The 22836-nt window shown below is 53.7% G+C and overlaps 1 protein-coding gene across 8 annotated transcripts in view; it reads right to left on the bottom strand.

The window, feature by feature from the left end:
- The window catches only part of ARHGAP39 (Rho GTPase activating protein 39), a 93208-nt gene that overhangs the window by 40968 nt on the left and 29404 nt on the right, over nt 1–22836 (bottom strand). For 6 of the 8 annotated variants that reach the window (XR_006384164.1, XM_044244701.1, XM_044244698.1 and 3 more), the window contains exon 2: nt 11154–11318. Coding sequence is in view for 7 of the 8 variants with exons in the window: in XM_044244701.1 (XP_044100636.1) it covers nt 11154–11233 (80 nt within the window). In the remaining variant the exon portion in view is untranslated. Of the gene's footprint in view, nt 1–9305; nt 9484–11153; nt 11319–13826; nt 13885–22836 lie in introns of those variants that run through there. The other 2 variants (XM_044244699.1, XM_044244704.1) reach the window with 2 other exon arrangements.

Genomic DNA, 22836 nt, shown 5'->3' with positions numbered 1-22836 from the left:
CCCATGCGAGGTATCTGGCCTCTCCCACTGAGGACCGGGCTCTCCTCCGCGCCTCCTCGCCAGGACCCTGTCCCGGGGATCCCCGCGTCAGACCAGTCACAGTGCGGGGAGCAGGAAACCCGTACTTTTTCTCCTTCCCACCTTCCCTGTTTTCCAAGTTCCACAATGTGTTTTCCCCCCACGGTGCCTTCTGCTTTTTTGGTGGGAAGTCTAGATTTTAATGTTCAACTCCTACATCTTTGCTTTTCTTCCCCGATTTCTCCTCTTTGTACCCTGTTTACTTCTAAGTCAAAACTCCTCTCTGAAATCGACTTCTCACAGCTGTATAGCTTTGCCTCCTCTTGAAGTCGTTTCTGTATCTGGCCCTTCGTTGACTATATGAAATGTCATTTTCCTCACGCAGGTCACTGGGCCTCTCACGACGGTCTGCACACGGCTCCCCTCCGTGCACGACAGACCATGTCTGAGCGAGCCGCCAGCTGCGTGGGTCAGTATGAGGCTGCCCAGCACCCTGTCGTCCTCCCCAGGACAGGTGCGGACAACCCACATTTGCTGGAGTCCCACCCGGCTTCCTCCTCGCGGGTTTCTTGGCCGCTCCCGGCCCACACTCTTCCCTGCACGCTCGGCTGTGTAACCCAGGAGGGTCGCACGCACCTTCCACCCAACCACGGCACACCCGCTCGTCCAGGTCTCCGTTAAAGGCTGTGTACGCCTTCTGTCAGCCTTATTCCCCGGCTTCACACACACACACTGTTGTAAATGATATGTTTAAGCTTTTAAAAGACAAAACCGTGGGGCACCTGGGTGGCTCAGTGGGTTAAGCCTCTGCCTTCGGCTCAGGTCATGATTCCCAGGGTCCTGGGATTGGGCTCTGCTTCTCCCTCTCCCACTCCCCCGTGCGTGTGTGCCCTCTCTCGCTGTGCCTCTGTCAAATAAATAAATAAAATCTTAAAAAAAAAAAAAGAAAAAGAAAGGAAAAAAAAAGAAAAGCACTATAACATACACCGAGAAATGTATAGAACTTAGAAATAAGTTTTTTTTAATTTATTTATTTTCAGAAAAACAGTATTCATTATTTTTTCACCACACCCAGTGCTCCATGCAAGCTGTGCCCTCTATAATACCCACCACCTGGTACCCCAACCTCCCACCCCCCCCCGCCACTTCAAACCCCTCAGACTGTTTTTCAGAGTCCATAGTCTCTCATGGTTCACCTCCCCTTCCAATTTACCCAAATTCCCTACTCCTCAAAAGACTCCACCCCCAAACTACTAGAACTCATACAGCAATTCAGCAACGTGGCAGGATACAAAGTCAATGTGCAGAAATCAGTGGCTTTCTTATACACTAACAATGAAAATACAGAAAGGGAAATTAGAGAATCGATTCCATTTACTACAGCACCAAGAACCATAAGATACCTGGGAATAAACCTAACCAAAGAGGTAAAGGATCTGTACTTGAGGAACTACAGAACACTCATGAAAGAAATTGAAGAAGACACAAATAGATGGAAGACCATTCCATGCTCTTGGATCGGAAGAATAAACACTGTTAAAAATGTCTATACTGCCTAGAGCAATCTATACTTTTAATGCCATTCCGATCAAAATTCCACCGGCATTCTTCAAAGAGCTGGAGCAAATAATCCTAAAATTTGTATGGAATCAGAAGAGACCCCGAATCGCTAAGGAAATGTTGAAAAACAAAAGTAAAGCTGGGAGCATCGTGTTACCTGATTTCAAGCTTTATTACAAAGCTGTGATCACCAAGACAGCATGGTACTGGCATAAAAACAGACACATAGACCAGTGGAACAGAGTAGAGAGCCCTGATATGGACCCTCAACTCTATGGTCAATTAATCTTCGACAAAACAGGAAAAAATATACAGTGGAAAAAAGACAGTCTCTTCAATAAATGGTGCTGGGAAAACTGGACAGCTATATGTAGAAGAATGAAACTCGACCATTCTCTTACACCGTACACAAAGATAAACTCAAAATGGATAAAAGACCTCAACGTGAGACAGGAATCCATCAGAATCCTAGAGGAGAACATAGGCAGTAATCTCTTCGATATCAGCCACAGCAACTTCTTTCAAGATATGTCTCCAAAGGCAAAGGAAACAAAAGCGAAAATAAACTTCTGGGACTTCATCAAAATCAAAAGCCTCTGCACAGCAAAGGAAACAGTCAAAAAAACAAAGAGGCAACCCACGGAATGGGAGAAGATATTTGCAAATGACAGTACAGACAAAAGGTTGATATCCAGGATCTATAATGAACTCCTCAAACTCAACCCCCATGAAACAGACAAACACATCAAAAAATGGGCAGAAGATATGGACAGACACTTCTCCAATCAAGACATACAAATGGCTATCAGACACATGAAAAAATGTTCATCATCATTAGCCCTCAGGGAGATTCAAATTAAAACCACATTGAGATATCACCTTACACCAGTTAGAATGGCCAAAATTAACAAAACAGGAAACAACATGTGTTGGAGAGGATGTGGAGAAAGGGGAACCCTCTTCCACTGTTGGTGGGAATGCAAGTTGGTGCAGCCTCTTTGGAGAACAGTGTGGAGATTCCTCAAGAAATTAAAAATAGAGCTTCCCTACGACCCTGCAATTGCACTCCTGGGTATTTACCCCAAAGATACAGATGTCGTGAAAGGAAGGGCCATCTGTACCCCAGTGTTCATAGCAGCAATGGCCACAGTCGCTAAACTATGGAAAGAACCAAGATGCCCTTCAACGGACACATGGATAAGGAAGATGTGGTCCATATACACTATGGAGTCTTATGCCTCCATCAGAAAGGACGAATACCCAACTTTTGTAGCAACATGGATGGGACTGGAAGAGATGATGCTGAGTGAAATAAGTCAAGCAGAGAGAGTCAATTATCATATGGTTTCCCTTATTTGTGGAGCATAACAAATAGAAATAAGTTTAATGAGCAATTGTGATCCAACACTGGTGTGGCCCACACTCCCCAAGAAATAAAACAAGGCAGCATCGGAGACATGCCCGCTCCCCACCTCGGCTTGCCCTGAAGACACCACTGTCCTGACTTTGAAGGCAATGGCTTCCTTGGAAGATACCTAAACAAATTCATTTAAGTATGGCTACTTTTTAATCATATAGTTACCCAATAAAACTAATTTTTTTGTGTGTTTTGTTTCTTTCACTTGCCACTGACACTTGCCGCTGCCGTCTGCTCGCTTGAGCCCCTGGCCCCCAGCACTGCCCAGGCAAACCCCTGACACGGTGTTCTGTTTTGGTTTGTCTTAGTCTGTGTGTGTGTGTATGTGTGTAACCTCTGCACCCAAGTGGGCTCAGACTCATGACCCCAAGATCAAGAGTTTCTTGCTCCAGTACAAGAGCCAGGCAGGAACCTGGGTCACACGTCTCTGATCGATTCTGCTGACAGGTTTTTGCCATCCGGAACCCTCTCTCGCAACCACGCTGTGCACACCCTTATCCACGAGCAGAGGAGCAGACGCCTGCAGTGGCGGGACGCTGGGTCCCAGGAGGGCGCCTGACTGTCCAGAGGACCCCAACTTGCTCTCCCCGGAGCTGTTCACAGCAACACTCCTGTCCCTCACCCCAGCCTGCCTCACGGTGTTCAATATTTGCATTGTTGACTTTATAAATTCTTTGACCAGTGCTGGTAGGTAGAAACACAGTCTATTTTGTATAATCGTTTTTAAGATTTTTTAAAAAATTATTTATTGGAAAAAGAAAGACACAGATAGAGAGCACACAAGCAGGGGGAGCAGCAGAGGGCAGAGGGAGAAGCTGGCTTCCCGCCGTGCAGGGAGCCCAACTCAAGGCTCGATCCCTGCATGGGATCATGACCTGAGCCGAAGGTAAACGCCGAATGACTGAGACACCCAGGCGCCCCAAGATTTTATTTTAGTTTGTATGCAGGGCTCAAACTCACAACCTCGAGATGAGAAGCCACACACTCCACCGCTGGAGCCAGCCAGGTGCCTTGCCTCATAGACCTTTAAACACGGATAATTCCAATGCTGGCATTTTTGGGGTCTCACTCCTGATGTCCTGTTCGTTTCCTTAGGTGTTTATTCTCAGGGTCCAACTCTTCTGAGGTCCCTCTCTGTGCCTGCGACAGAACTGCTAAGCATTAGTGGAAGAAACCCAACAAGAGGGAGGGTGGGCACCACAGCGAGAAGAGAAGCTCGGCAGGGTCCACCCCGGCCCTCACCAAACTGTGCACGGGACGCGGCAGAATGCTCGGCGCTTCCAGGCCTCACCTCGCCCTCTTGCCTCCTCTCCGCGGACGTCCCGTGCCCGGCCTCACAGAGAACTCTGAGGGTGCATCTCCCCCTCGAGACCCTCCATGCGCACACGCTACGCCCCTCACCCAACCCACTCCCTCTGCCACGCGCCCATCGCTTCACACCGCGGGAGACTGGCTGATGCCCCTTCCACAGGCCCGCAGGACCCCAAAACCCCTTCAGGGAACCTCTGCTTCTCGGGCTGTCACTGCCTGAGCCTCGGCCCCCAGCCACGACACCCCGGGCACCTGGCCCAGGGAGAAGCGGCACATGGTGCGCAGACGAGCGGCTCCCTCTGCACGCGCAGCCTTCCCGCCTCTCCCGGCCGGCAGTCACACCCGGCTGCCCTCGGGGGAGGCCACGGGGGCTCCGGGACTGCCTGCAGCCCCACCCGCCACATGCCATGGTCCCGTGGAAGGAGAACAGGGGTCCTGGGGACAAGAAGGCCTGAGGGAGCAAGGCTGGCCGAGAGGCAGAGGCTGTCGCAGAGGGTGAGGCCAGGAAGCAGGCCTGTCAGCGGTGCCATCCAGCTGTGGGCATCCCTGGGGCCCCTGAGGTCACATGCGGCTTCTGACCACAAGCCACGGTGCAAGGCAAGTGCCTGCAGAAGGCAGGTCAGGAGTCCCCTCCTCATCTCCAGGGCTGCCCTCCCCCCAGGACCAGCCTCCACGACCATCACATCACCTTCCTGCTCACGGGGCACTCTGCTTCCCCACGGTCACAGCACCGAGCGGGGCCAACCCTGCCTCCCCACCCAGACGCAGATGCCCGGGGCGGCCCTCTTCCCTGCCATAGGGTGTGTACTGACATAGCACCGAGCCCCTTACCTCTGCCCCCACGGCCTTCACCTACCCGGATCACCCGGCCGGCGGCCAGATGGCCATTCCCCTCGCCGAGGATGGAGCCAGTTCAAGACCCGTGAAACTCTCGCCCGCTTGAGCCGTCGCAGGACTGGCACACACTCCCAGCAAAGCCTCAGCTCCCGCTCTCAGCCTCCTGATCTGGCCACTCTCCTCACAGCCCAGCCACCCCCTGCACCTCCACCCACAGAGCCCCTTCCACGGGGACCTCCTCCCTCCTAGCTGGCAAACACCGGGGTGCCAGCGGACGACACCCAGTCCTCACTGATGCACAAGGGCCACAGGACATGAAAACGTGCCAGGGACCTGTGCAAGTGTCGAACACAGGCTGGCTGACCAAGGGCTCTCTGCCTGAAGCAGAGAAAGAAGGGAAGGACGGGGGGACCCCAAGAAGGTGCCTGGAGGCAGAGGCCTGGAGGCCAGGGCAGGAGCTGTGGGTCCTGCTCGAGTGCAAGAGAAGGCACAAGAAAGGCTCTGGACGGGCTGCTCTGGGCAGGACTAACGTGATCTCACTCAACCTGATCTATAGGAAACAAGGATGGAGACTTCTGGAAGGCCAGGCAAGCATCTGCCCCAAGGTCAGGCTGGGTGTTCCCCGGGGGCTAACACCCAGCAAGAAGAGATGGAAGGGGGGGCCTGAGAAGCCGGGAGAGGGACAGGCCCCCCGGTGGGCAAAATGCTGCCAGAGGTGGGGACAGAGGGTCGACCAGGTGCTCAGCACCGGCGCCCTCTGCATGAACAAGACATGGCCTTGCCCCACAGGCAGCTGCCCTAAGCAGGGGTGGTGGGGGGGCTGCATCCCACCTCCTCACACAGCTCTGCTGCCTCTCTATCCTGGCTCCCGGAACTGGGTTCGACCAGAACCAAGTCCAGACACTCCCAAAGGAAGGGCTGTTCTGGCACAGAAGCTGAGAAAGCACTGAGCTGAACATTCTAAGCCCTAAAGAAGCACTTTCAAGCGAATAAAACGGCGATAATTCTTTCTAAACAGAGAACAGCATCTGTTCCCTTTCTGGCGCGCTCCTATGTGTGCGTGGGTAGAATCCCTGGTTTTTCAGAAGAATGTTCTGGTCACCCCTGGGGTACAGCATCGAACCAAGACCCTCGGGGCACCGGGGGCAGAGAACGCACACGGGACGCGGATCCCCACACAGAGGAGGGAGGAGACACAGCAGAGCTGGCCTGGGCCTGTGGTCCCCTCCCCCACCCAGACCCTCCCCGAGCACGCTGGGGACAGGAACTTTGTGCGGACTAGAGGAAACGCAGCTCACCACTGGGGTTCGCGCTGTCTGCGCGCAGCAGTCGGACAGACGGACCGCACAGTGCCAGGACGCTCAGTCACCGGGCTCGTGACCAGAGACCGATCCAACTGCCCCCGGGGGGCTCTGCTGCCGGAGGGCCTGGGACGCCGCTGCGACACGGTGGCAGCAGCACCGGAGGGGAGTCGGTGAACAGGAGCTGCTTGGGGACAGGCACGAGGACACGAGGCTGGGCTGAGACGACGGTGCGGACACCTGAGGGCGGCCCGCGGCCCTCGCCGCGCTGGGCCTGCACCCAAGTCAACGTGAAGGACCCTTCTTGCCTTCGTCAGTTCCTGCACAGGCTCACCTGCAGACAACGATGTGTTCAGGTATTTCCTGGAAGAACCTCATGAGCGTCAAACACGTGCCGGGCAATCTACCAGTGGACACGAGAGTGACCGAGCACATTCTCTGCCCTCCAGATTCTTACAACAAGGGCGCCAGGCCCACTGAACTGGGGACAGGACAGTCTTTGCAGCGGCACGTCCACACGCGAAAGGGAGCTGGACCCCGACCTAACACCACCGACGAGAGTGAACTCAATATGGATCAAAGGCCTAAATGTAAGAGCTGGCCCTGCAAAACTGAGAAGAACTCACGAGGGTGGATCTTCATGATCCTGGATCTGGTCCTGGATTCTTACACCTGACACTGAAAACGAGCACCGAAAGAAAAACAGGTTAAATTGGACTTGAGCAAAATTAAAAACTTTTGTGGCTCCTGGGTGGCTCAGTTGGTTAAGCGTCTGACTTCAGCTTGGGTCATAACCCTGAGGTCGAGCCCCGCATTGGTGCGCAGCAGGGCGTCTGCTTCCCCCTGCCCTCTGCCTCTGTGGTCTCTCAAATAAATAACCAAAATCTTAAAAGAAAAACCCAAAAACTTTGTGCTACAAACGATACCATCAAGAAAGTGGAAAGACAACAACAGAATGGGAGAACGCACTGCAGATCGCGGCTCTGATCAAGGACTTGTATCCGGAACATATAAAGAACTCTTGCAAGACAAACAGCCAAAGAAAAAAATGGGCAAAGAATCTGAATGGGCATTTCTGCGAAGAAGATAAACAAAGAGCCACCAAGCGCATACAAAGGTGCTCAACCTCATCCGTCACCAGGGAAATGCAAATCAAAGCACGAGACTGCACACTGACCAGCGCGGCTTCGACAGTTTGGTAAAACCACAGCAGGCACCAGAGAGGACGCGACAGACTGCAGCCTTCATGCTCTGCTGCTGCGAAGCCGCTCTCGGGAACGGTCTGGGTGCTCTTCAGAAATCCCCAGCATTGCTCTGACCAAGAGAAACAGAAGCACGTCCACAGAGACACCTGGGCACAAATGTTCACGGCAGTAAGAGTCACGACACACGGAGACATGACCAGATACAACGCGCGGTACAGGTATGCGATGGCCTGAGCCTGAAACGCGCCACGGCACGCACGAACCTCCTGGGGAGAAGCCAATGATAACAGACCACCTGTCGCGGGATTCCATTTACGTCAAGTCAGGACAAGAAAGATCCAGAGAGAGAGGGTAGATGAGTGGGCACCAGGCTGGGGGAGGGGGTGGCGGCAGCTGCTGATGAAACGGGGTCCCTTTATGCGGGGGGACAATGTCCCAGGTGCAGACAGAGCTAAGAGTCGCACAACCTTGTCAGTTACTGAAACACTGACTGTCCACTGTTTAAGGGCAAATTTTATGTGAATTTTATCTCATTTAGAAAAAGGGTTGCCACTTCTGGGGAGCCTAGCGGGTCAGCATATGGGCTGCAAAGTGAGGTGCTCCCCAGGGAAGGCAGAGGGAAGACAGGGGCTGGGGTATAGGGGGGCTGAGACTTCCTGCAGGGTGGCTGGAGTCGAGGACAGAGCACATGCCACCCGGACAAGCACAGAGGCAGGGATGACCTTGGGCTCCAGTGTGAGTCAGCCATAGCCCGAGTGGGTATCAAGACCCCACAAGTGCTCAGCCCCGGGTCATCCCCGCTGGCTCCTTGCAGGCCTGGCTCTCTGGGACCCCCTCCAGGCCCTCCTTGGCACCGGTCCCCACACCACGCACACCTGTCCGCCCCAGGGACCCATGCCGCCCCCGCGCTATGCCGCAGGGGCCTCACCTGTCCTCGGACTCCACGGGAGCCCTCTGTCCCAAAGTCCCACCCCCTCAGCGGACCGGCCGCATGCCCTGAACAACAGCCTTCTGTGCAGCTGCTGTCTTGTCTCCTGCTGCCCCCAGCCGGCCAGTGTGGCCATGAAGACGCCGAGTCCTAACGCCCAGAAGGCACCGAACCCACCCTCGCTGCCAGATGAACGCGTCAGCCCAGGCGGCGGCTGAAGAGCGCAGGCACGGCCGGGCTGGAGGGCGCCGCGAGCCTCGGAGAGAAGAGTGCCCGAGCCTGCCCTGCCGCCCTGCCGCGCCCGCCCGTCCTCTCCGGCTCCGAGCCCAGCCCTGCCCGGAAGCCACTCCTCTGCGCACAAGAGCGAAGCCGGGCGCGCGCTCCCCACGACCACAGCGGACGGGAAGACTTTCCAGTGGCGCCCAACAATCCCGGTGCGCTAGAAGGCAAGACTGACAAAGTATAAAGTAAACGCTGTTTTCCGGGGCTCATTCGGTGAAAACGTTCCACTCGCAATATAAATTACACGTAAGGGGCTCGTACCCTTCCCATGCAAACCTGAACCCTAACCCCACAGAAGCACCACAGAGAAATGGGAAAACGAGCTGTCCCACGAGTCCTGGCATCAGACATAAACCCAAGCGGCACTGAGACCCGGGCCGCCCCGAGCGCCGTCCAGGGGAGGCTGTGGGCAGCTGGCCGACACCTACCACCCTGTGTCCCCTCACCTGGATGCACCTGAAGACGAACCTCCAGCAACACCGGCGACACGGCCGAGCACTGCGGTGCACACGCTCCCAAGGAGGGAGGCCCGGAAAACCGCCTGCAAGGGGCGTGCGGGGGCACAGAGGTCTGCATGTACCTGATGCGGTTTGTCTCCTGGAAGCACGTTCATGGCTTCCCTGTCTAAAGACAAACGAGGTCAGTACGGAAAGGGAGAGTGAAGGGAACGCTGACCCTACCGTATTTCAGGGACCAGCGTGACCCAACAGAGGGGAGAAGGAGCCGCGCCCAGAGCGGGACGAGACCCAGAACCCCTGTGCCTGCGCAGACCGCACTCGGCGGGGCGAGGTCCGAAGAGGCCCGCCTTCTCTTCAGCGTCACATACACGGTCGGCCAACACGGGCAAGCAGCTCGCCAACGATTTTCGGACACGTCACCGAACGAGCACGTGAGGCAGCGCGCCGAAGCTCTGGGCAGCAGGGTGGGCTGCGGAAGGGGAGGGGCCTAGAGCCCGAAGGAAGGGGCACCGGAGAGTCGTGGGCACGCGGGGGCGGGGCTCGGCGGCACAATCGGGGACAATCGGGGACAACGCCGGCGCCGGAGGAAGCTGTGCGGAACCGACTACAAACCATGCAAAGCAGAAAGAAATGTAGGAGTCTGCGGTGAGAAGGAACCAACCCGAGCACGAGCAGAAGGGGGCTCTTGTTCTCACGGGTGCCGTGCACTGGCTGGGAGGTGTGGGGGGGCTGTGGCTGGGAGGTCAGTCGCATCCCAGGAAAGACCACGTGGGAAACAAGCAGAACACCCACACAGTGAGGAGCAGGTAGGCGGACGCGCCCGCAGAGGGAGACTCTCAGAAGGGTGAGACACCCCGTGCGACATTCTGCTGAGAAATCGTCCGATCCAACCCAGCTCTCCGTTTGAGAAAGGGCCACTAATGGGGAGTGTAGGGGGCTCAGTCGGTGGAGCGTCTGCCTTCGGCTCAGGTCATGATCCCAGGGTCTGGGGATGGAGCCCCGCGTCGGGCTCCCTGCTTCCCCCTCTGCAGCTCTCCCTGTCGGTGCATGTGCGCCCTCTCTGGCAAATACATCAAATCTTTGTGAAAAATAACAAACGATTTTTTTAAAAAAAGGGCCACTACTGAGTGTCAGCGTTGCACGGGCAGAGAGAGGACGGCTGTGGGAAGGAGCACGCACGAGCACTGAGCTGCGCAGGGTGGCGTGTGCAGCCCCGGGCAGGAGGACCCAGCGGCTGAAGGGCGACCGTGAGGCAGAGGACACGGGAGACCTGCAACCCGCCCCCCACCAGATTCACTCACAGCGTCTCTCTCCAGCCCCGGGAGACTTGGAGACGCGGCCGTGTGTGACGGGAGGGGAGGTATACAGAGGCCACGAGGGTGAACAGGGCCAGGGGACACAAGTGTTCAGTGCCGCGTTTCTGCTCCTGCAAGTTTTCTGTAAATACGGAAGTATTTCCAAATAAAGCAAAAATAGGAGAAACTAAAAATGAGGAACTATGGTAACAGGCCTTGCCGTGGACTGAAGCCCAGAGTGGGCCCGTGGACTTGGGTCGAGCCATGGCCCGCAGGGCATCTGAGGCCCCGCACGAGAAGGCCTTCCCTCGGGGGTGCGTCTGTGGCAAGAAGCAGGGGCCACCCCCGGGGACGGGGCTTCCACGGGAGGACGTCCGCTTCAGGAGCAAGCACAGAGCGCGGCTGGGAGCTGCGGGTCCCGCTGGGAGCAGGTGGGACAGCAACACCCCCCACCACACAGCTGGTCAACGGGCCACCATCACGTCCCCGAAAGGCAGGCAGGCAGCCTGCACCTCGGCCCGCGCAGACGGCCTCTCCTCACCTCGTGCTCGACCCTGCGACCCGGGGCTCCTGCGCTCCAGCGTCATGGCTCTCACATTCATAATCCCTCGTCTGGGACATCGCAGGCTTCTCCTGGCGACCCAGGTGGACGGAAGTCAGCGGCTCAGCGGGGCTCCCCGCCAGCGTCAGTCAGGAAGGCACCACCCTGCGAGAGAGCAGACATCTCTAAGCACAGACGTTCCGGAAGCATCTTAGCGCAGCCCCGCGCACCGCTGACCGCGAGGCACGGCCCAGCCCGCGCAGAGCCCCTCAGCGGCCGGCCCGCCGCCTGTGCCAGGGTCCGCCGCTCGGACGGGGACGGGAACGGCAGCAGCTGCCCCGCGGGGCAGGACGCAGACACGTCTGCAGACAGCCGAGCCCCGCGCAGGCTCCCGACCTGTGACAAGGAGCGGACTTCGCAGACGCCGTGTCGTGCTGACGAGATGCACGCGCGGAACAGACGGCCCCGACCCCTGCCGCAGCTCGCCCACAGGAGTCTGCTCTACGCGGACGCCGAGACGAGCTTGCGAAGAGTGGAACCACCGGGCTCTCGGCAAAAGTGTAGAAGAAAATGTCTGTGGTCCTCCAGCAGCTTCTGGTATCTTAATCAGACATCAGAAACCCACTGACCACAAAGAAAAATTAATAAATGGACCACAGTAAAATTAAGAGCCCCTGTTTGTCAAGACAGCTCTGAGTAAAAAGGCAAGTCCGGAATGGGAAGTGTCTGTAGGAGCGCGCACTTATCCCATCCGTCGAAGGGGACGCAGGACTAATCCAGGACACATACGACATTCCTAGAAAAAGGCAGAATCCAGTAGAAAAATGGAGAAAAGAAGTGAGCACATACTTCAGAACAAAGCCCAGTACCTATTGGTTAAGAACACACGGAAGCCAGCTCGACCTCTCCAGTTAGCAGGAAACTGGTCTGCGATCCACAGCACAGCGGCGAACTGTATTTGAACTACGCCAACCAAAATGGCCAAAGTGGGAAAGAAAAACCACCCCGTGCTGGCAAGGGTGTGGAGGCTCATCAGGGCCTCGGGAGATGCGCTAACCCGCTCAGGACCACAGTGGGCAGTACTGGCCAAACCCGCACATACCCCGGCCCCCACGGAGGGCTTCCCCTGCCCGCGGCAAGGGCTGGCAGAGACCCGCACACAGCGTTCCCTGAGCCCCGGTGCCAAGAGCCCACATGGGAAACTGCCCAGTGTTCATCACGGCAGAACAGACCCTCCGAGCTCGTGCAGGCGTCTCTCGCCGGGAGATGACAGTCCGAGGCCGAACACAATCAGATGCACATCAAGTTCCCAACCAGGCAGGGAAGGCTCCAGGCCGGGGACCGACGGCGGGGCCCAGAGGGACGGCCACGTGAGGTCCCGCTTGGGGCCGTCACGCCTGTGTTGGTTCATGAAAGCTCAGGGGCTTCGTGCCCAGGCTCTCACGTTTTTGTTTTTTTTTTTTTTTAAGATTTTATTTATTTGCAGAGAGAGAGAGACCGCACAAGCAGGGGGAGCCGCAGGCAGAGGGGGAAGCAGGCTCCCTGCTGAGAAACGAGCCCCACACAGAACTCGATCCCAGGACCCTGAGATCATGACCTGAGCCGAAGGCAGACGCCCAACGACGGAGCCCCCCAGGCGCCCCGCTCACACTTTTCTGTACACACGCATCACTTCAGGAGAAAGCCCGCAGGAATAAGGAGCAGAAGAGTCACTGGAGACCGTCCGCACCCCAGCTGGTACCAGGACAGGACCCTCCCAGCAGAGGCTGACCCACAGATCCCCACTATGCTAGTCAAGGGGAAATAAAACAGATTCAAAGTACCAGGTGGGGCACAGCTGGCCAGGGGCCCGAGAGGGGAGATTACAGACCAGCCGCACACTTTCTCCAAGGCCCAGAGAACGTGACACCACAGGTCAACCTGACCGTGCCCGGCTCATGAGCCGGAGATGACCCACCCGGAGGAGAAGCTCTCAGCCACTTGAATATCCACACTTTTTATTTAAATACTTAAAACTACTGGGAATGCCATTTTTAAAAAAGAGAGAGGGCATCACGCCTGGGTGGCTCAGTTGGTTGAGCCACTGCCTTTGGCTCAGTTCATGATCCCAAGGTCCTGGGATCAAGTCCCACATCAGGCTCCTTGCTCGGCGGGGAGCCTGATTCTCTCGCTGCCTCTGCTGCCTGTCTGCCTGCTTGTGTGTACTCTCTCTCTCTATCTCAGGCAAATAAATAAAATCTTTTAAAAAAATGAAAATAAAGAGAGCAAAAAAGAAACTTAAGTATTTCTGGGGCGCCTGGGTGGCTCAGTGGGTTAAGCCGCTGCCTTCGGCTCAGGTCATGATCTCAGGGTCCTGGGATCGAGCCCCGCATCGGGCTCTCTGCTCAGCAGGGATCCTGCTTCCTCCTCTCTCTCTGCCTGTCTCTGCCTGCTTGTGATCTCTCTCTGTCAAATAAATAAATAAAACCTTAAAAAAAAAAAAGAAACTTAAATATTTCTAAGTCCCTGTCTCTCTGGGCAAAAACAAATGACTTCTCATATGGCTTCAACATTTAAGAAAAATACTGAGCAGTGTTAATAAAATGCTGAAAAACTAAAAATTATATGCCATAACCTGAAAGCAACTCAAATTAACCATCTCCACCTGTGTCACCCTCTCAGTCCCTGTCCTACCCTTCAGGGCTGGTCCAGAGCAGAAGGCACAGCAGGTGGCAAAGAGACCCTCCAAGGCACGTGACCGGTTCTCCTCGCTCCGGAATCCACCCTGTGTCGTCCCCTCCAGGAAGCCTCCTCCAATCTGGGACACATGCCGTGTCTCGGGCTCCAAATGCCCCAGACACCGGGGCGCCCACCCAACTTTGCTCTTCATTTCTGAAATTGTTTTAATTACTCCAGCTCATCTGCATTTCCTTGTGAATTTCTTCTTTACCACCTCTGCCTGCTTTCGCTCTCAGGATAATACTAGCCGAACAAAATGAACCCCCACTCAATTTTCTGGGGGTTCGTGTGGACCGGCTGTCATCTGTTCCGCAAATGTTTGGCAGAATATGACTGCAGGGCCGTCTGGACTTGTCCTTTCCTTCGTGGGAAGGATTTTAACCACGATTCTGATGTGCTTGGTAAAGACAGAGCGGACCAGGTCTTAAGCTTCCTGAGTCAACGGCAGTGGTTCTGTCTTTCGAGGCATTTGGCCGTTTCCAGCCGGCAGGTTACCGGCACGCAGCTGACACGCCATTCTTCCAGACCCCTTTTAGGGGCAGTGTAATTCGAAGTGACGCCAGCTCTTCCGTTCCTGATGTCAGTGATTCATGTTCTTTTCACTCTTCCGCCTTATGTGGCCGGCCAGAAGACTGTCAATTTTGTTGACCTTGTTAAAAAAAAAAGTATGTGGCTACGTCAGTTTTGTGTCTTTTCTGCTTTAGTTTCCACTTTGATCTGAATTATTTCCTTTCTTTGCAGTCTTTCGGATTTATTTTGTTCTTTTTTTGGGGGGGTTTAAGGTAGAAGTTGAGTGTTTGGGACCTTTTTTTTTTTAAGATTTTATTTATTTATTTGACAGAGAGAGATCACAAGTAGGCAGAGAGGCAGGCAGAGAGAGAGAGGGAAGCAGGCTCCTCGCTGAGCAGAGAGCCCGATGCGGGGCTCGATCCCAGGACCCTGCGATCATGACCCGAGCTGAAGGCAGAGGCTTTAACCCACTGAGCCGCCCAGGCACCTCTCATCCACTAATTTCTGCCTTTTATAAAAGATTTACTCGAGAGAGAGCGAGCATGCATGTGCACACAAGTGTGGGGAGGAGCAGAGGATAGAATTTCAAGCAGACTCCCTGCTGAATGCAGATCCCAACGTAACACTCCATCCTACGACCCTGAGATCATTAACTGAGCCGAAATCAGGACCCAGACTGACTGAGCCTCCCAGTCACTCCAATTTCTACCTTTCACTGGGTGCTTACGCCATCTAGATCTGGGATCATTGACATGGCTGGGTTGGAATCTACCATTTTGCTACTTTTTAAAATTTGTTTCATCTGTTCCTTGTTCCCCCTTTCCTCTTTTTTGCTTACTTTTGGATTAAGTATTTCATGTGATTCAATTTTATCTTGACTGTTAATTTATCAGCTGTAGGTAATTTATTGTTTTGCTATATTAGTATATGCTTTTGGGTTTACAGTGTTTGTATTTAATTTATCATAATCTACCTTCAAGGGAAATCACACCACTTCAAACGTGGGTTTGCCATTTCTCCTGTCCCACACCGCCCGCCATTCTTGCCACAGACCTCACTCTCTCTATATTATAACCGCACCCCTACTCTTATTGCTCTTATTTATTTATGTTTTAAAGAGATTTAAGTAACAAGACAGTATATACATATCTATATTTAGCCACATGACTGCCATTTCCAGCGGTCTTCACTCTTTTGGGTAGATCTTGATTTCCACACGGTTTCATTTCTCTGTGGTCTGAAGCCTTTACTGCAGTTACTGTAACCCTGCCTGTGGTGAAGGTCTGCTGGCAATGAATTCTTTCAGCTTTTGTACATCTGAAATAGCTTCATTTCGCCTTCATTTCACAATGTATTCACTGGCACAGGGTTCTGGGCTGGCTGCTCCCAGTCTCCTCACCCACACTTAACAAAGAGAGACTGCCATTATTTGCAACGTTGCTCCTCTGTATATAATAGGTCTTGTTTTCTAGCTGCTTTTAAGACTTTTCTCTTCATCATTGGTTTTGAGCAATTTGATTATGATGCACCTTGTGTAGCTGTGTTTGTGTTTCTCGTGTTTAGGGTTTGTTACAATCATTTAGGCTTTCTAGTTTCCACCAAACTGGGAGGCATTTTAGGCACTATTTATTCAGATAGTTTTTCTGCACCCTTCCCTTCCTACTGGAAACTTACACAAATCTTAGTTTCTGCCAGGTTTCCCACAGTTCAGTCTTGCCCTTCTGTTTATTTAAGAGTACATCTCCTCTCCTTTAGTTTGGATAGGTCTTACTGCTTTGTCTTCAAGTTCAGAAAGCTTTTCTTCTGCAGTGTCTAATCTGTTAATACCATCCCACAAGTTGCATTCAGATATTTCAATTTCTTTTTCTTTTCTTTTTTTAAGATTGTATTTATGTGTTGGTGCGGGGAAGAGAATGCAAGCACACAGGCAGGGGAGCAGCAGGGCAGAGGAAGAAGAAGGCTCCCTGCTGAGCAAGGAGCCTGAGGCAGCACCCCATCCCAGGACCCTGGGATCATGATGCGCTGAAGGCAGACACTTAACTGACTCAGCCACCCAGCGTCAACATCCTCAGACCTTTTAGTTGCAACTCCGTAAGTTTAATTTGGATCTTTTTGCAGTTCAGTATCTTTACCATGTCCCTACTCAACATGTCTAGTGTTTCCTTTAGCTTCTTGAACACACGGAATATAAGTATAATAACTTCTGAATTCCTATAACTATTCTGGAGCTGTTTTGGGATATGGTTACTTGGAAACCATGTAAACCTTCAGTTCTTGCTTCTAACACTGGTTATGAGCACCAGAGCAGTATTTATTCAATGGCTAATTACTCTCCACTGAGTAGTCTATCCCGTGCCCTGTGAATTATGAAGACTTCTGAGCACCATCCCTCCAACCCTTCTCTGGGATTCTCTCTGTCTCTTGATAGCTTCCTCATACCCACGTGCTCCCTGCCACTCTGTAGGAAACTACTGGCACTGTCCCACAAGCCTCTGAGTTCTCTGCTTGTGGCATTCTTTTCTGCTGCTCTCCCCTGCAAACTCCATTGCCATGGCCACCTGAGACTCTAAGCTCCATCTCTTAAACTCAGAGGCTCTGCCAGACACTGCATCTCTGCAACACAACCTGGAAACTCCCTGCATGCAGTGACCTGGGAAATCATTCAACTCACCCCGTTTGACTCTCACCTAACAGGAATCACTGTACTTTGTCACCTCATACCCAAAAGTTAGAAAACCAGGGTTTCATAAATATTGTCCAGTTTTTTCTTAGTTCCTGGTGAGGGGTAAATATTACTGTTACTCCATCTTGTGAACAGGAGGATGCCCAAGTACTTTTGCTTGGTATTGCATAATTACACAGATTAAGCATGACAACTGTGATATTTACTTTCCCTCTCTCACCAGAGAAGAAGCAACATGAGGGCAGAGATATTTGTTCTGTTAACCACTGCATCCTTGACACAGAATAATCAAACATTTACTGAATAAACACACTCTTTAATCACTTGGAATTTACCTTAACAAACTATATAACTAAGGAATAAAAATGTTTGTTCTACACTATGCAATATAGGATTCCAAATTCCAAATCCAGAAAACACAAAACTATATTAATGGTACAAAGACTGCGGCTACCAGTGATTCAGGGGAGGGAGGAAAGTTGAATGGGGGCCCACAGGGGTTTTCTTGGGGGTGGGGGGGTGAAACTATTCAGCACAATACTGCCTTATCTGACACTATACATTTGTCAAAGCCATGGAAATTTACCGCAAAAAGAGTGAACTTCAACATGTGCAAGTCTGTTTATTTTTTTTTAAGATTTTATTTATTTAGGGGCGCCTGGGTGGCTCGGTGGGTTAAGCCGCTGCCTTCGGCTCAGGTCATGATCTCAGGGTCCTGGGATCGAGCCCCGCGTCGGGCTCTCTGCTCTGCGGGGAGCCTGCTTCCTCCTCTCTCTCTCTCTGCCTGCCTCTCTGCCTGCTTGTGATCTCTGTCTGTCAAATAAATAAATAAAATCTCTCTTTTTTTTTAAAGATTTTATTTATTTATTTGACAGAGAGAGATTACAAGTAGGCAGAGAGACAGGCAGAGAGAGAGAGAGGAGGAAGCAGGCTCCCCGCAGAGCAGAGAGCCCGACGCGGGGCTCGATCCCAGGACCCTGAGATCATGACCTGAGCCGAAGGCAGCGGCTTAACCCACCGAGCCACCCAGGCGCCCCTGTTTGTTTATTTGTTTTTAAAGATTGTATTTATTTATCTGACAGAGAGATAAAGAGAGAGAGCACAAGTAAGCAGAGAGTCAGGCAGAGGGAGAGAGAGCAGGTTCCCTGCTTAGCAGGGAGCCCAACACAGAGCTCAATCCCAGGACCCCAGGATCGTGACCCGACCTGAAGGCAGACGTTTAAGGAACTGAGCCACCCAGGCGCCCCAATGTATGCAAGTTTAAAAGAAAATAATTTAGGAGGTCAAGGGTTCTCAAGATGCAGCACAGCATAGGACAAAAAAACCAGCTGTACTGCGAAGGAGCGGGTGGAGGGAAAGATGCTGACCTGAGTAACTGTAAGATTTCTTGATTACAGAGAGAGAGTATGTAAATGCATGCACACACAAATGTGGGGAGGGGAAGAGAGAGAGAATCTTCAAGCAGCTCCCCACTGAGTGCAGAGCCGGCCTTAGACCTTGATTCCAGGACCGTGAGGCCTGAGCTGAAACCAAGTCGGCCACTCAAATGACTGAGCCACCCAGGTGCCCCCGGTTGACTTTAAAGAATAAGTTGGTTATAAGGTTCATGGAAAAGGAACTGCATACAGGCACCATCTTTAGTTCATAAAGTCACTTCCCAGGAGTATGGGTCTCCAATCCTGATCCAAATCCAATCCCAGGAGATATGGATCTCCAATCCAAAGCGTGGAGAGGAGCCTGGGATGACCGTTGTGGCGATGAATCAGGGGAGACGAGAGTCAGAACTCTTGTTCAGAGTAAAACACATACAGATAGCGGCACTAGGAGAGATCTGTGTGTGCACACAGGTCAGTGTGCACACGCGGACGGCTATGCCTGGAGAGAGGTGTGTGTGTGCAAACAGGTACACGGCTCACACAGAGACGGCTATGCCTGGAGAGAGGTGTGTTGTGTGTGCGCACACAGATTTCCTGGCTCTGTCAGCTGAGAGGACCTAGGAACAACATCTGCCCGTGGCAAGGATCATACCCAGTGCCCAGCTCTTGGCCCTAACAGCATTCTCCAGTAAAAGGACCCAGGAATCCTTGGAGACAAGATGAGTCTACAGCATCCCTCTGAGGCAGAAAGTAACCAAGAGCTAAAATGAAAACAAAGCCCACAGTGACAAGGTCTGTTAAAGGGCTGACAGAGCTCCCAATGACCAAAGCTGCAGCATGGGTTGGGGGGGGTACATCCTCGTGGGTGATAACCTGAAGGATAAAATAAACATCTGCAAGTCCAGACGGATATAAATAAATGATCAAATTGGGACACCTGGGTCTCGCCCAGTTGTTAAGCATCTGCCTTTGGCTCGGGTCATGATCCCGGGGTCCTGGGATCGAGCCCCGCATCGGGCTCCTTGCTGGGTGGGAAGCCTGCTTCTCCCCCTCCCACTCCCCCTGCTTGTGTTCCCTCTCTTGCTGTGTCTCTCTCTGCCAAAATAAATAAATAAAATATTCAAAAAAAAAAAAAAAAGACTAAATAACCAAGTAGGGAAAACGGACAAATGTCCAGCAGAAGAGCAGTCTGGGTAGACACTCTGCTTCCAGGTACATGACCTTCCTTCTAAAGCTGCTGAGTGGAACACCTGGCAGACACCTTCTCCAGGTGGGCACCCACCCTGAAGCCATGCGGGCTCAGAACAAAGTCCTGGAGAGCCTTTCTTCACCCCCCACCCTGCTGCCTTCGCTCCACCGCCTTCCAGAGCCGAGCGGGCGAGGCGGGCGGGACAGCGGACTCCGCTCCTCTTCTGCTGCTGGTCATTTCAACATCCCTTCTGTCCAGAAACCTGACGTGCCCTCTCCGTGTACGCCAGCCTTCCTCCCCCGCCAGGAGGCCTTGCCTCGCCCGTCCCACGCACCCTGGATGCCGTCTCTGCTTGGGACTCCGCACACCCATCGTGACCCACACGGAGCCTCCCCGCAGCCTTCCGGCGCAGGCACCTTCTCTTCGGCCACCTTTCTGTTTTGTTCTCTCCAAGCGGCTCATTCTTTCCCAGCAGCCTGTCCGCTGGAGGACGAAGTCTCGCTCAGCAGCGTCCAAGCCGTCAGCTGCTGTTGGTGCTCGCGGGGCGCTCGTGCTGGTGATGGGCTGTGTTCAATTTCCCTTCTCAGCTCTGCCAGCCCACTTCCCCTCCTGCTATCTCATCTTTTCTTTGAGCTCTTTGCTCATGTAGTTTAAATTTTCCATTTTTTAGTATACAGAAAATATTGCCTGAACTTATCTCCCAACTTTTGTTTTCTTCACCCACTGTTCAATTGTGCTCATTCCCTCCTTCCTTTCTTTCCTTAGTCTCTACATAAAGGCCCACGTTGTTCCCTGATTACTGCTCATTTTTTTTTTAAGATTTTATTTATTTATTTGACAGAGAGAGATCACAAGCGGGCAGAGAGGCAGACAGAGAGAGGGGGAAGCAGGCTCCCCTCTGAGCAGAGAGCCCGATGCGGGGCTCGATCCCAGGACCCTGAGATCATGACCTGAGCCGAAGACAGAGGCTTTAACCCACGGAGCCCCCCAGGCGCCTGACTGCTCATCTTTTAAACGAGAAAAGGAACAGCCTCAAGCCAGGGTTAACATTCCAGAATCCTCTATCACCAACTTTTCTTTTTCCCCAGCCCTGCCCTGGATGAGGTTCTGGTATTAGGACGTTTTTGGTTTTCAAGGGGCAGAAATGGCTGAGACCCGACAAACGCAGGGCTCCCAAGGCGGCCTCGGGCCACTTCCTCTCTGTGCCGTGCTCAGGCCTGCCACCCTTTCGGGCAGGCTGGCTCTGTGGACACACAGCAGCACCCCCAAGCTTCTTCCCTGGGGTCTAACAAGAGTCTCCCAAAGGCTTCTGAGCAGCAGCAGGGTGGCGACAGCCCGAGGGAGTCCCGCCTACTCTCCTTCAGGGCTGGGCATCCGTGTGCAGCCAAGGCCCAGGGGAGCCGAGGTCTCTCCTGGGCCCACAGTCGGTGGGAGACAAGACCTGAGGAGTCACGAGGGGTCAGCACCCCCTGGTGAGCTGCAAATTGCCCTCTTCTTCCCCACTTCACTCCTGAAGAGTCCGGATCTTGTAGGAAATGGTGGCCAGGCACCTGTGCCCGTGCCAGCTTGCCTCCCTCACCAGATGCCCCCACGTGGGGTCCCCCCACAGCCCACAGTGCTGTCCGCAGTGTCCCTGAAACCCTCTTAGTGAAGGACGAGCTGATCAGAGCTCTGGCTTTCACTCCTCCTCCCCGTCTGGCGATGTCCTCCTCCGGCTACGGCCAACCCTTGAATTCAATGTAGATTAAAGCTGGTTCTCTGTTTTTCATTCTTTTTGTTCATTTCAGGGAGTTTCAGGGAGGGAAGTAGAATAAACAAGTCTTCAGTCAGCCATCGTCTCCAAAAGGCCCAAGTTCCATTCTCAATGCTGTTTTGAAGACGTTTTCCAAGCTGGAACAATGAGTGCATCTCAGTCTCATGTTCTGGAAGCTTGGCTCTAAGCTGGAAGCACAATGGCCCATTCTCCACCCGCAGTGACCAGGACAGGCTGGCATTTCCCGTCTGTGCCCCCGCACGGCTCATCGACCCCCTCCAAAGGAGGGGCCACACTGTCACAGCTAAGAGACCATGACCCGACCTGCCAGTCGTGGCATCAACTTGTGAGTCAGGACCAGCTTTTCAAACTTCTGGGAAAGGGCGTCAGACCGCACCCCCCCACCCCAGCAGGCACACTCGTTTGGAGCCCCTTGGCTGCAACAGAGCGGGGGTCCCTGAGGTGGTGCTGGTCTGAGGGCGTGGAGAGCGGCCACCCTGGGGACAGCACTTGGCAGCGCCGAGCCGCAGGAGGCCACGCGACTGGCAGTCAGGACACAGAGCCGAGCTGGGGTGTGGAGACCCTGCGGTCCTTGTTGTCCTGGGCTTGTCCCACCAACAAAATGGCACTGAGGCCCCCAGAGGACGTTGAGAGACAATAAAATTTGTATCACACATGCATGTGCTCGTGGTCAGAGCTGAGAAGCCGGCCTATGACCAGAACTGCCCGATGCCCGGCTCCCACTTGCTCCCAAGCCATCCACGAGCACAGATGACCCCACCGGGTTCTGAGAGGGACGAGTACAGCTGGGAAGGGGCTTTGTGACACATGGGGCAGCAGCTCTGGGTCCTTTGGTCACCCTTCCTGAGCCCACAGGTGGGGGCGCCCGTCGGCTACCAGGTGATGGAGACACCAGCCAATGGCCTCAGCGCCCCCCACCCCCACCAGCAGCTGGGGTCAGCACAGGATGGTGATGGGGTAGATGTTTTTCTTCTTACTTAAAGCTTGATTTTGAAAAAATACCCTAAACTAGGGGGTGCCTGGGTGGCTCACTGGGGTATGCACCTGACTCTTGGCCTCGGCTTGGGTCTCAATCTCCGGATCGTGAGTTCAGGCCCCATGCTGGGCTCCGCGCTGAGCGCAGGGCCCACGTGACGCACACTGGCCAGCAGGGCCGACCTCGGGAGGCCAGGCTCGCCTCAGGCCAGACCCCGAGAAAACAGGAGGAGCCACAAGGGAAATAAACTCCTACAAATACTGCAGGACAACTGGAAATACAGAAGGGCGGCCGGCCACCTGGCCCTCCCGGTGCGTGGGCACCACCGCACCGGGTCCCAGACCCAAGGGGGCCTCGCCTCAGAGCGGCGCAGTCTGAGAATGTCTTCTCACGAAGGCTGTTTCTCCACCTGCTTTCGTGTGTTCCATTTCTCTAGTTCTGTGGTTTTCTCATCTGC

This window comes from Neovison vison, chromosome 4 (genome assembly GCF_020171115.1).
Source record: "Neovison vison isolate M4711 chromosome 4, ASM_NN_V1, whole genome shotgun sequence".
Taxonomy (NCBI): domain Eukaryota; kingdom Metazoa; phylum Chordata; class Mammalia; order Carnivora; family Mustelidae; genus Neogale; species Neogale vison.
Note: the sequence above shows the minus strand (reverse complement) of the source record. Positions and strands in the feature narration are given on the sequence as shown.